This window comes from Abramis brama (assembly GCF_963993115.1).
Source record: "Abramis brama genome assembly, chromosome: 14".
NCBI lineage: Eukaryota > Metazoa > Chordata > Actinopteri > Cypriniformes > Leuciscidae > Abramis > Abramis brama.
Window position 1 is genome coordinate 33,589,632 of NC_139976.1, and position 13,629 is coordinate 33,603,260.

The 13,629-nt window shown below is 34.8% G+C and overlaps 2 protein-coding genes across 2 annotated transcripts; one reads left to right on the forward strand and one right to left on the reverse strand.

Moving 5' to 3' along the window:
• Window positions 1–2,933: 2,933 nt before the first annotated feature.
• ifnphi4 (interferon phi 4) lies at window positions 2,934–4,617 on the forward strand (the record flags this gene model as incomplete). Its single annotated transcript, XM_084135743.1, has 5 exons — window positions 2,934–3,203; window positions 3,960–4,037; window positions 4,134–4,277; window positions 4,364–4,441; window positions 4,528–4,617. The coding sequence occupies 5 exons, from the start codon at window positions 2,934–2,936 to the stop codon at window positions 4,615–4,617; spliced, it is 660 nt and encodes a 219-aa protein (XP_083991869.1).
• A 1,570-nt stretch (window positions 4,618–6,187) lies between these two features.
• Window positions 6,188–11,950, reverse strand: cd79b (CD79b molecule, immunoglobulin-associated beta). Its single transcript, XM_084135966.1, has 6 exons — window positions 11,919–11,950; window positions 11,633–11,809; window positions 10,873–11,169; window positions 10,667–10,785; window positions 10,162–10,215; window positions 6,188–7,365 (listed from the first exon to the last, which is right to left on the reverse strand). Exons 2-6 carry the CDS (start codon window positions 11,781–11,783, stop codon window positions 7,261–7,263), a joined length of 726 nt encoding a protein of 241 aa, XP_083992092.1. The 5' UTR covers window positions 11,784–11,809; window positions 11,919–11,950; the 3' UTR covers window positions 6,188–7,260.
• Window positions 11,951–13,629: the final 1,679 nt, after the last annotated feature.

Consider the following 13,629-nt stretch of genomic DNA (forward strand, 5'->3'; position numbering starts at 1 on the left):
ATTTACAAGAAATAGCCTAATATTGTATAAAAGTGACAATAAAAATCATTCATTAATGAAAAATAAAGCATAAGAAAAATATGGTTGTTCTACAACTCTTTTGTGATGTGTAGGACATTTCACACGAGTTTCAAAACAACTAAATTAAAATTCCAAAAACATAAAATATTTCTATACGCACTTACTGACGTATAAAAATAAAGCCTTAAAAGCTGACTATTTCATATGCCTGTCTTCATTTATTTAAGGTCAGAGTTTATTTGCTATTATGCTATTTTCCATGTACGTTTATGTATTTAGCTCAGGGGCGTAATTTGTGGGGGGGTTGGGGGGGAGATAACCCCCCCAATATTTAAATCTATGCATTACAACCCCCCCAATATTTATACCATGATCGCAATATCAGGAGGCATACCCAAACTTCAACCCCCCCAATGTTCAAACCAAATCTACGCTCTTGATTTAGCTTATAGGGTGTTTGCAGGTAAAGTGGGTCGTTTAAGCTCGATTGTACTGTCAGACACTACTTCTTTAAATGAGAAAATAGTTTTGGTTGATGCAATATGACACTGGTGGTCGTGGCCACACATCAGAAAACTCCCTCAATATGAAAGAAAACCCTTAACTTAAGGTTGCTCACTAAATTTAAACAAATATTATTGTTTGTTACTACAGTTAACAAGGAATAAAATGCAAAGACTAAAAGGCTTAAAGTTTATTTGTGTTTAAATATTGCTGGCCCACTTTGGCTGAATGTGTTAGATAAAGTGGGACAGTAAAGTGGGATTCATGTAAAGCGGGTGACCTTTAACCTTCAGTAATTATTCTCAAATAGACATGCACTGGTTATTTTATAGTTGACATGTATCATTTTTTTAATGTAAACAAGGAAATTCAAGTCAGAGATGGAAGAAAGGAAAGAAAGAACAGAAGGCATTAAATTCAATCTGTGGAGGGAAGAAAGGACGAGAGGAGCAACATTTAGATGCAGAGTATAGCTATATAGAGCTATAAGATATGAACATAATTAAATTGAATTTAGAGAAAATAGACAGAAAAAAAGCCATAATGAATGGTCCTCTTATTCATTTTTTGGTAGCCTTGCATGTTATAGTCACATTTTTGTTATGTATAGAGTTCATTTTCACTCAGATTTCATTAAATTTAATGTCAACACAACATGTTCTATCTGTTGTTTTAAATTTTACACATGCATTGAGTGAACTGAATTTTACTCATAGCCTAAGCTATATGTTTTTGGGTTTGTTTAATGTTGTTGAATAGCCTTGATGATGTGTGATAATAAATTGTGTTTTAATACAGGACCATTTTTGATAAATCAGGGATGGCCCATTTACCAGACCATCTGGCTAACATTGTCACGGATACATGATCTCAAAATGTTTATTGCAAATAATACTTTATATGAACTGTATTCAAATTGAAATAGCTGGACATTAAAGTTAACAAAAATAAGAAAAGAAAAGAAAAGAAAAGAAAAGAAAAGAAACATATTGGTATCTAAATCACACACTTAACAAAAAGTGTCCCACTTTACCTGCATTCACCCTTATTTTAGGGCTTCTTCTTCTTCTTCTTCTTCTTCTTCTTCTTCTCATTATTATTATTATTGTCATCATCATTATCTGTTTTTCTTCATCATTTCATCATCATCATCATCTGTCGTGTGTTTTCAACTCAAGGCATTACGTCATCAGCATTACCGGGCAGCATTTGCTCCTTATAATTGATTTATAATGAGAATTATTAGAATTATTCCCACGGAATTAGTCTTTTCACTGACTAATATTCTTGTAATAGCTTATTGTAATGTAATAATTCATGTGCATTTCAATGATGATTTTTTTTTATTATTATTTCTTTTACAAAGAAGAAACAGCACTGCATTGAATACATTAACAAAAAAACAAAATAAAAATAAATAAAACAATAACTGACTCCTCAACAAGTAAGAAAAAACCGTACATAGTTCTTAAGAAACTTGTTGTTCTTACTGTTATCAATGAGTTTAAGAGATTTTACAATAAGGGAAATCTCAGCAATAAAGTCTTGAGAAATTTGTTTTTGTGAATAAAAAATTTACAGTGCAACACAAAGAAATGAACAACATTATCAATAGCATAGTCACTCCCAGAAAAATAGAGGAATATATCCTTCAATGAAAAGTTTAAATCACATTTGATAAAGTGAGAAAGATAACAACCCAAACTCATTTCAATGATGAATTGAAATATGAAATATGTAACCTATATGTCGTGACGACTCATGACGTCACTATTTTCGATTTCACTTTCTAAGGTATTCAGCTTTGGAATTTCTTTCTACAGTAAAAGTCAAGTTCACACGCAAACCCAAAGAAACATGACAATTCTTCTTCTGCAAACAACGAAACAAACAAACAGACAGACAGACAGACATAAATTACTAAAATAAATTAATAAACAAAACACATGCTGTAGCACATGTAAACATTTGTGTAATTAATATATAGGCTATATTTACGGTTTCCAACATTGATTTATGCTTTATTTTGCTAAACAGTAGACATATCGTGTAATTTCTTTGTTTATTTATTTAGAAGTTATATCAAAGGCAACACGAGTCCATTCACTCTCTCTCTCTCTCTCTCTCTCTCTTAATTGTTATTGTAGGGCTACTGTACATTACCAAAAGGTATTCTGTGGTGTTTATACTGTATTTATTCAAGTGTAATGTATTTGTTATTTACTTGTTATTTAACACAATGAGAGGTCACTGTAGGAATTCTGATGAAACGCTAAACTTCCCCCACTCACTCTCGAGCTTGCGCACTGTGGTTTATACCTGTCATTCAGGTGTGTGGCCGCACTGACATCTGAAAAGTGAATCTCGTATTCGGTTCATGAGATACATAGCATATATAAGAGGACAGCATGGAGGAGAAGACACAAGATCATCCAACAGCAGGAAAGAACAACCGGAGGACTGAAACAGCAGCAGCTCATCAAGCGGATCAACCTGTGGAATCACTGATCATCACTCGAGACATCAGAATGAATGTTCGTCTGGATCTTCAGCTCTGCCTTCTTCTGGCAGTGTGTATCAGCTCTGTGCTGAGCTGCAGGTGGACCAAACATGGTCAACAAAGTCAATCAAAGTTTCAGCACCACCATGGAATCTCTTTGGATCTCATCAGAACGATGGTGAGTGTTTATTCTACTCTTCCGATTTATTTTTTTAAATAATTATTTTTCATACCTATATTTTATGGCTATTCATTGAGAGACTAATATTTGTATTGAAAAAATTGTCATGATGGACGTGTAAAAAAAAAATTCGAAAAGTTTTTTGAACCCTATGTATCATATTCGATACATTACTTTATAAGGCCTCTAGCTGAAAAATCAAAATCTTCACATTGATAATTCACACATTTAAGTAAAAGGTCTTTTAGTACAATGTAGAAATGTAAAATAATGTAAAATGTAAAATATTGTTAGGGATATTTCAACAGGGATATGGACTGAAGTAACTTAGGTTTACTTGATAGTATAGGCCTACTTGAAAAAAAAAAAAGATGCATCAGGCTTTTGAGGAAAGGTTATGTGTTCATCTGTCAATCATCATTGTATTGCATTGCATTATATGTTTTGCTCCATAACTATGGTTCATAAAACTAAACATTTAAATATCATCTTACTAAGACATATTATTGTGAGATCTACTGATATTTACATTATGTCAGTATCTGTTATACTGATTCAGCAACTTTCATATTTCTGCTCAGTTTTTGGCCTTTGAATAAAACTGATGAACTTCATATTCTTACAATATCACACTATATGACCTATAACAATCAAATACGATACAACATTTTTTTAAAAAAGCATTCAGATCTGAATCTGTTCACTCTGTTCAATATAGTCTCTTCATTAAATCTGTTTCTGAATATTTTGCAGGGTGAGAAAATCCATAATGGCCATGAGGACATCAACCCTATCCCGTATGAGCTGATCAATAACCACAGAAGAGCAGAGGTTAGCAAAAGTGATTTTTCACAAAAAAACAAACGACCCTGGTTTGTGCTGTTGATTATGAAGCTATATTCATATATGTATCTCTATTGTTTTCAGCCCGAGAAGCAGATCCTGTTTGTCATCCAGGCTCTGCAAGAGATCACCGGCCTCTTTGACGACGCCGTCGTGCCCTGGGATGCTAAAAAAATGGAGGATTTCTTAAACATGGTCCATTCGCAGATTGATGGACTGCGCTCATGTGTGAGTAGTGTGCTTATATTTGCATATATGCGTAATGTCATCAGCAGTCGAGCCAGAGGAACTCATTCTTTTCTTTCTGAATGCAGGGCGATTACAAAATGAAGAGGAACAAAAAGCTGCAACTCTATTTTGGAAGATTGAGACAAATGACAGAGCTGAACAAGGTGAGATTCTTCTTCTAATATAGAAAGACGAACCCTCAGCTGTAAATGTGGAAACTCATCCTAATGCTGCATTACTCTCACAGGAGGATGGAGGAGAAAGCTGGGAGATCGCCAGAAAACGGGTCATAAGTCTGATGAACCAGCTGGAGTTTTTCCCCTTCAACATTCAGGCTTAATGTCTGGACTTCTAGAAGCTTCGCATTTACAAAAGAACATAAAAATATTTCAGTGTTATTTATCAATGTTTACACTCCTCTTTTTATTACAGTAGATTCATTTTTATACAGTTGAAAAAGGGTTATATATTGTTTATTTATTCTGTTTAGCTTTTATTTATATTAAAGATATTACATTTTAATAATTATTTAAGATATTTAGAATTATTATTTATTGTTATTTCATATTTATTTTTTATATATTTATTTTATTTAAACATTTTATATGATATATTTTGCATAGTTTTATCCTTATTTATGTATTTATTTATTTATGAATCCTTCATTCTAGCTGTGACATTACTATGCAAAAATGCAGTGATTACTGATTACATAAAAAAATATGTATTTTGTATTTCTGACATTCAATAAAAACTTGAATTTTTGATATATTTTGTGAATTTATTTCTGAAATATAAAGAAAGTTTATAAAATCCTTTCAAAAGAAAATGTTTGCCAATGTTTGCCGACTACAACACTTTTCAGAACATCACACACTTTAAGAAAAACTGGACATCATACACTAAACAACTGAGGATCTCACACATCATCATCATCATCATCATATGAATATGAAAGCCCATTTAATGCTCTGAAATGTCATAATTATAAAATGTTTGAAATTAAAAAGTAAAAATTATGAGAATTTAGGACTTTAAAAATTTGCAATTATGACATAAACCCCGGTTTCACAGAAAAGGCTTGAGTCTAGTCCCGGACTAAAATGCAGGTGTGAGCTGTTTTAACTAGAAGTCTCTTGTATTTTAAAGTAAGTGCCATTGTTTATCTCAAGATGCACACCAGTAATGTTTTAAGGCACATTTGTAAAAGCTACTTAAATGTCCTAGTTAAATTTAGGCCTAATCCTGGTTTAATCTAAACCCTGTCTGTGATACCGAGCCAATATGACTCTTTGGCCCGGTGTTGTGCCGAATTTCGACACCCAAATTACATTATACCACCCTAGCATTGGTAGGTTTAGGATTAGTTGTGGGGGAGGGGTTAGGATTAGGGGCGGGGTTAGGATTAGGCAATCAGGTACTGACTTCAACTAGGGGGGTAATAATTTGGCAGGGGGTCGAAATTCGGCACAACAGGGGCAAAATCTGTTGAAAAGTCGTGTGTATTCCAGCCTGAAAATGATTTCGACTGTTAATTTGTCTGAATGGCCATAAGATGGCGCGCTTTCCCTGCAGCTCTTACAGCACTTGAACACTCTTAGCCTGGCAAGCCAGACCTACATCAAGATGTTAGGTCTGGCTTGCAAAACAAATTTTGCTGCCGCTAGGGTGCGTCTAGATTTCTAGGCTACTCTTCCAGTCAGTCTCTTTCTGTCAGTCTGTGTCTCTTTTTGTATTTCTTAGATTCTCTCTTTTCCACATGTGTATTATCCTCTCTCAGTCTCCATTCAAGTATGTAGGCCTACTTAATCCATATATAGGCCTACTGTACAGTCCAAACTGACCAAATGTGATCTGTTTTCTAGGGTAAAAAATCAAAGCACATACTAACATAAAATGAAGAACACGTATTTAGGATTTTGCAATATTTTACTAGTCAAATAGCAAATTCGTGACACTGACAATGTTAAATCCTTGTACAGACGGTCAAATGTTCTTTGCAGATGCTCTTTCATCAGACTTCATCTTCATCATCAGACTTGTGGAGTCCATATCAGAATGCAAAGAAAATATACCAAAAAAAAAAGCTGCTTTATGGAAAACACCTGATGCTTATTTTAACAGATATGAAGTGAAAGTAGACATTTGATTTGCAGGTTCCTTTAGCTTTGAGCAGTTCCTTACCACTAGTATTTTATTTCCACATACACAGCACCTTATTATCACAAAAGAATAGCCAGAGCCAGTGCATTTATAAAACAAACACACTCACAAAAAAAAAAAATAGCACATACTGTAACACATTATTAGTTGATAAAAAAAGCAAACAACAATAAAAACATAAGTTAAATGTATTACAACCCTGCCAACAAAAATATGTTCCAAGAATGTTTTGAAAACGTTATTTCTCGATGTTCTCAGAACATTTTTAAAAACATTTTTTTCTCGGTTATGTGAGCATTACATAATGTTTTCTCTATTTGATCATTTTGCAAGTATTATGGGAATGTTACATTTGGATGTTCTCTGAACCATCTGAAAAAAAGTAGTAGGCTAACATTCAAAAAAACATTATATTAAAATATTTCAGAAAAACGTTCCATGAATAATGTGTAAATAACTATTTTGCGGGTAATGTTTTGATAATGTTATTAAAGACCATAACTTTGAACGAACGTTCTATTAACATTACTGGAAGAAGGACAGTACACATCTGAGAACGGTCCCTGTTAGCTGGGAATATTGTTATGTAAATGTGTAAATTCCACAACATTATCAAAACTTATATAAACGGTATATAAATGGCATGGTTACTCCTTCCGAGATAATAGTTTCACGCTTTAAGTGAAATCTTTTTTCAAACATACACTCACACTCAGTGACATCATCAGTGTGCATACAGCACAAACAGATGGACAGTCGTGATATGGACTGAACGTAATCATTGTTCTGGTGTTGAAGCTGACATCTGGATGTGTTTTTCTCACTCTTGGTCTGGGGACTCGACTTCCCATGCTGCATCTGTGGGCTGGGCGTAAACAGAGATGTCCTCGTATACATCACCACCACAATGCTCGATTTCTAAACCCTGTACAGCACACAGAGAATCAGAAAAAACAGATGGATTTCAAAGAATATTAAGAGCATGTGATGTTGTCAAAGTAGTATATCAAAGTAATAAGACATGGGAAGCCATGCATTTCATTTATGAATTATTACAGTTTTTCTCGATTGATAACACACTATAATAACTGATTCAGTTGGCACAATTTCTCATTAATTCAGTTCTCAAAACAAAGACACATCTCATAAAACGTTTAAAGGGATTATTCACCCAAAAATGAAAATTCTCTCATTAATTACTCGCCTTCATGTCGTCCCAAACCCGTATGACTTTCGTTTCTCATCGGAGCACAAATGAAGATATTTTTTTATGAAATCTGAGAGATTTCTGTCCCTCCATTGACAGTCTATGCAACTTCCACTTTGAAGCCGCAGGAACATCATTAAAGTTATCCATGTGCTTTGTTTGCGCAGAAAAATAAATAAATTATCATTTCATTTAATATTAATCAACAACGCGTTCATGAGAACGTGCACCAAGATGCATGTGTGTTGTGTTGACGCGAGAACGGACGTTGTTGCTTGAACGATCTTTTGAGATTAATATTTTGCAAATAAAGTGGTAAATTATGTTTTTTTCGCAAACAAAGCATTTGCATCGCTTCATAAGTTGAGGTTAAACCACTGAAGTTACATGGATTACTTTAATGATGTCTTTACTACCTTTCTGGGGCTTGAAAGTGGAAGTTGCTTAGGATGTCAGTGGAGGGACAGAAAGCTCTCAGACTTCATCAAAAAGATCTTCATTTGTGTTCCGAAGATGAACGAAAGTTTTATGGTTGTTGGAACGACATGAGGGTGAGTAATTAATGACAGAAGTTTCATTTTTGGGTGAACTAACCCTTTAACACGTCACCTGTTTTATACAGGTTTTAACCATGTTCTCATTCATAAAACATAAACAATGATTATGTGCTGAACATCCACAGGCTAAATACAGCTTACACATACAGTGTAATTACAGAACTCAGTAGTTTAGATGAGGGAAAATTCACTATTTTATGTACAGTAAACTGTTGAATGTACACCCTCAGACGTGTGCTTGTCAAATTCATTTGTTGCCAATTTTTTTTTACATGTAGCCTATTGTATTTTTGCAGAACTGAGAAATTCTTGTCAGAAGACCAAGAAACTACTAAAATGTTTGATTCGACATGATGATAGTTTGAGGTTTGTACGAGTTGGTGTGTAAAAAACTGTAATATAGACAGAACGATCAATTCCTACACCAGGAAAAAAGGTCTATAATTCATTAGTGCTGGTTACTTTGTCTATTTTGTAAATTAATTCCAAATGAAGCCAAAGCAGAATCAACTGTTGAGTGTCTACTAACAACACCAAAGACCAAAGGACCAAATACTTTAGATATACAAATACTGTGTAAATCTAAACAAATATATTCACTCATATTTCTATGAATGGGAGAAAGTACAATGCACAATATGGAGGAATAAGTGGTAAAGTCATTGCATCACTGCAGCTGCTTTCAGAAGCTCCAGTTGCAATAGAAACAGTCAGTGTTTTGAGACACACACTTATGACTGTACATGTGCATTAACTGGTCCAGCCTGAAAAATGCAATTTTTTAGTCATGATTTGAGTGTTTAGAAACAAAATTAATGAGACAGTTGTTGTCAGATTTCATTGGTGATTTTAAATATGAAATTTAATCGTGAGCTTGGTGAACAGCTTTAAAGAGTTTGATGTTTCCCCATTGAGAGAGATAGGAGCTGCACGTGCATGACTGGAATAGCTGTCCGAGAGGCGTTTCAATGAAATGACTTGCCTTAAAGGGACTTTGGTGAATGAATCAGGGTTACAATTCATTTTGATGGTCCCCTTTAGACATTCTGTTTGACTCTAAGTAACGTCACACCTACATGTCAACTAACTCTCATTCGATTTTTAGTTGAGTATTAGCAAACTGTTAAGTTAGGGTTAGGTGTTAGGGTTTGGATTAGTAGAATCAGCTGACATGCAATTGCAAAGTTACCTAAGGCCCGTTCACACCAAGGATAATAACTATTTTAATAACTAAGGTAACTTTATATTTGAAAGCCGATAACCGATACATTGACCAATAAATGTAAATCCATATTTTTATACAATTTTTGAGAGCCTGATTACAAAAACAAAAGTCTCACCATTAAGAGCCTTGTCCCAAGCACACAATTATAATATTCTCATCATAATGTTATGTAGCCTATATGACAGACTTGCACTGAACATGTTGCACTTTACTGTATTTTCCTTTTTGAACTGATTTCAATCATATTTCTTGCAATTCAAAACCATCATGTCTCAGCTGAAGGAAATAATACATTTATTAAATACACTGCTTTAATATGTCGGCCAAATTTTCTTATCGAGCTGATAACGATAACATTAAAAATTAACGTATATCGGCTGATATATTGTGCATTCCCTAAATTTCGTATTGCAAAACAAGTCAAAAATACTAAGCAAATAATTTTTTGCAGTGCAAACTGACACAGACCAACTGAACTCATGGAACGCCGCTCGGCCAATCAAATTCGAGGACCGGAACTTGAAGAGTTTAGAAATGTTCCTATTTGCTTAATGAAATCGCATTGTACATCGCAAGTATAATTTCATGCATTGTCTATCACAACAGACCATGTGTGTTTTCACTTCCTGTAGTGCATGCAACAATAGTTGCAGAACTCTGAGCTTAAAACTCAACCAACCATAAACCAACACATGACAGTAACAAGCTAATCGAATGAACCAAAACCGTCACCTCATATATGTGATCATCCTCAGGTTCTTCATAATCCGCTTCTTCTTTCTTCTCCTGAAACCAAACACAATGAGAAACTGCTGTTTTTGCTTATTGATAACTTAGCTTATTAGCTTACTGATTTTGCTTATTGGCAAAAAAACGAAAAAGTTGGTTAAACTAATTTCGATGGTCCACTTTAGATATTCAACTAACTATAAGTAACTACATGTCAACTAGCAGTCATGAGAGTATTAGTAGACTGCCTGTTTAATATCCGCTAACACTTTATTTTGAAACTTTGCAACTACATGTCAACTTATTCTACTAAACCAAACAGTCTAATACTCTAATGAGAGTCAGTTGACATGTAGTTGCAAATCAATGAGTTAGTTCACATATAGTTGCAAAGTTACTCACAGTTAGTAGAATGTCTAAAGTGGACTTTCGAAATAAAGTGTCACCAAACAGTAATGGATACCTCACACAAGTGCACATAGTAATAGAGAACGTTTGTGGCTCTTACCAGCTTGTAAAACTGAACCAGAGGAACGACAATGCACAAAATCAACAGAAAAGCCTGAAGGAAAATGATAACATCCTTGACTCTAGATCTGCGCAAGATAGCTTGGGGATCACTATTTCCTATGGAAGAAACAAAGAAATACAAGTATGGTAAACAGGCTAGCAAAGAAAGAAAGTGAATGGCATCAACAACAAATCAGCACCTACTGGACACTTCAAGCGCAGTTCCCGGTCCAAGAGTACCATTCAGCTTGCAAAAATAAATGCCGCTGTCCTCAACCTCCACTTTCTTTATGAGAATAGAGGCATTTGCTTTTTCAGTCTTCTCCTTTATATATATTCTTTTGCTGTGCTTGAGCGTGTCTTTGTCAGTCCGTTCTTTGAACCACACTACACGAGCCGGCATAGACGGCTGAGACGACACACAGAATATCATCACATTCTGATCTGTCTTAACGCCAAGAAATCGTGGCTTCTGGAACACATGGATATGTTTTGCTTCAGCTGAAATTATGAGATGGACAGAGAGAAAATATATAAGACAGAACCGGTTTAATATTGCAATGGCCATTTGCTGTAAGTTATCAGCAGAAGTAAAACCATGAAACATGCTTGGCATTATCAAAGACACTTAACAGTATGTGCATCCCACATTATAACTGTTTTTTTTTTTAAGGTGCATGGCACATGCAAACTTGTTTTGAAGCGGTTGGACTTCCTCTTTCACTCACAGATGGGAAGGAAGAACAACACTGAAAACAAGTCTAGGGCAACTGTAATATGCAAAATGTAATCCTGCAACTTTTAAATGTAAAACAAAAATCTAATCAATCGGTTGTAAAGAACTGCCGTCTTAAATAATTCCTTCCATATCTTAAAAAGTGCATCAAAATGTGGCATTTCAGAGAGTACCATGTTTAAAACTCAAACAAAAATGCAGTTTTTAATGTATAAAACAGCCATTTACCTGAGAGGTAAATCAGCGCCATGACTGAACATCCCAGCAGGAAGGAATGCATGATTCTTGGTCTTGAAATGCACCTCTCCAAGAAAATGTAGAAGTCAGTAAAGATCAGAAAGACAGAACTGAAGGAAGCCAGCTGAAGGGTGCGGGTCATGAAGCTGTGATGATACAATTCCGTTTCTGAGAAGAAACATGCAAATCCATACACCCATGCATCAAAATGATAAGGAGCAAGTGAATCATCTGGATGCAAAATACATTAAGAATGATACTGTATAGGCTACTTTACCATTTATGTACAAAGATGACTAAACAAAATACAAATTAAAATGTCAACTGCATGCATCACTGCACTGTAAGATACAAATCTGTAGAAAAACAGATCATGTCCTGGTAGAACATTTTTTTTTTTTTTTTTTTTTTTTTTTACTCTGTATTTTTGTCTTGTTTTTCAGACCAGTACATATATCTAAACAACTAACAATTTTAAGTAAAATTACTTAAGTCTTGTTTAATGAATTATTTATCAAAATTAAGTTAAATTTAAGAGCTTAAAACAAGAAACATCTGCCAGTGAGGTAAGACAAATATTACTGTTTTCTTTTTTAATAAAATTTTCGGACCTCGCTGGCAGGTATTTCTTGATTTAAGATTTTCTTTTTAGAGATTTGTAATGGGATATGATATCAATGTGTGATATCAATAAAACACATCAACAAATTATGAAAGGATTATTATTGCCGCTTCCATAGACATCAGTGTGTATTTTACAAGCTATTATTGTATACACTGTAAAAAATGATTGTGATTTTAACAGTAAAAGACTGTAAAAATGCTACAGTGAAAAACTGTTAATTGGTTAACAGAAAGTTTCCTTACTATCTACGGTAAATAACTGTGATAGATCTAATGGTAAATTTAATGTCATTTTACTGTAAAATACCGTTAAATTTACAGTTTAAAAAGGAAGTAAAAACGAACAAGTCATTGTATAATTTACAGTGAAAAAACCCACAATTCCCTGCGTGATACTTCACATTTGATGTATTTTTGTTGAAATAACTATGTTTCGTCATAGTTTTCTTATAGTTTTCAGGTGTTTTAGTTTTCGGTCAGATGGTACAACTGAAAGTGACGTGAAGGCCAAGGCCAAGTATGGTAACCCAAACTCTGAATTTGTTCTCCGCATTTAACCCATCCAAGTTAGTGCCCACACATTAGGAGTAGTGATAGTGAACACACACACACTGCAAACTGTGGACACAATTGTGGGTTACTCAGTCATTTCCTGCCAGTATTGAGAATCGAACCCGCAACCTTCGGGTTGCAAGTCTCTAACCATTAGGCCACGGCTGCCTGCAGAATCAGAGTTCTCTGAAAAGTTGTAATTACGAGTTCTTCTAGGACGTGAATGCATTTTGGGAATCTCCTAATTGTGGTACTCCGAAATGGCGTGAACGCACCTATAGTCCATTACAGGGGTGTTCAATCCTGTTCCTGGAGACACCCCTTCCAGCAGAGTTTAGCTCCAGCCCTAATTAAACACATCTCAACCCGATCACTAGAAGCTTCCAGGCAGGTGTGTTGAGCTAAACTTGTCCTCCAGCGGCGGGATTGCACATCCATGGTCTATAATCTTCATTTTGCGTTTTTACTGTTGCTGATGTTTTTTGTTGACTTCGCTGAGTGTTGCTATGCTGAATTTTGTTGTGTCCCATACGTGTCTTTAATTTACATGCATAAGTTGGTGCTTTCCATGCGCATCTGTGGTGCAGTCCATCACAGTGGGTGGAGATGTACTGCACTCTTCACAGCTGTAACCACACACACTCACACAGACTCCTATTATCAGGCAAAGTCAGAACTGTTTGATGGGGCGAGGGAAGTGGTGTACCTTCTCAAAAAACTCAGATGTGAAAATAATCAATGGTACAAAGATAAAAATAAATATCCCGGTTTCACAAACAGGGCTTGGATTAAGCCAGGATTAGGCCTTAGTT

Coding starts and splice junctions, on each gene's coding strand:
- cd79b (XM_084135966.1), bottom strand. CDS start 11,783: ATGACCCGCACCCTTCAGCTGGCTTCCTTCAGTTCTGTCTTTCTGATC. Junction 10,786..10,872: donor AACTGCGCTTGAAGTGTCCA/GTAGGTGCTGAT, acceptor TTTCTTCCATAG/GAAATAGTGATCCCCAAGCT. Junction 7,366..10,161: donor AGGATGATCACATATATGAG/GTGACGGTTTTG, acceptor TGTGCTGTACAG/GGTTTAGAAATCGAGCATTG.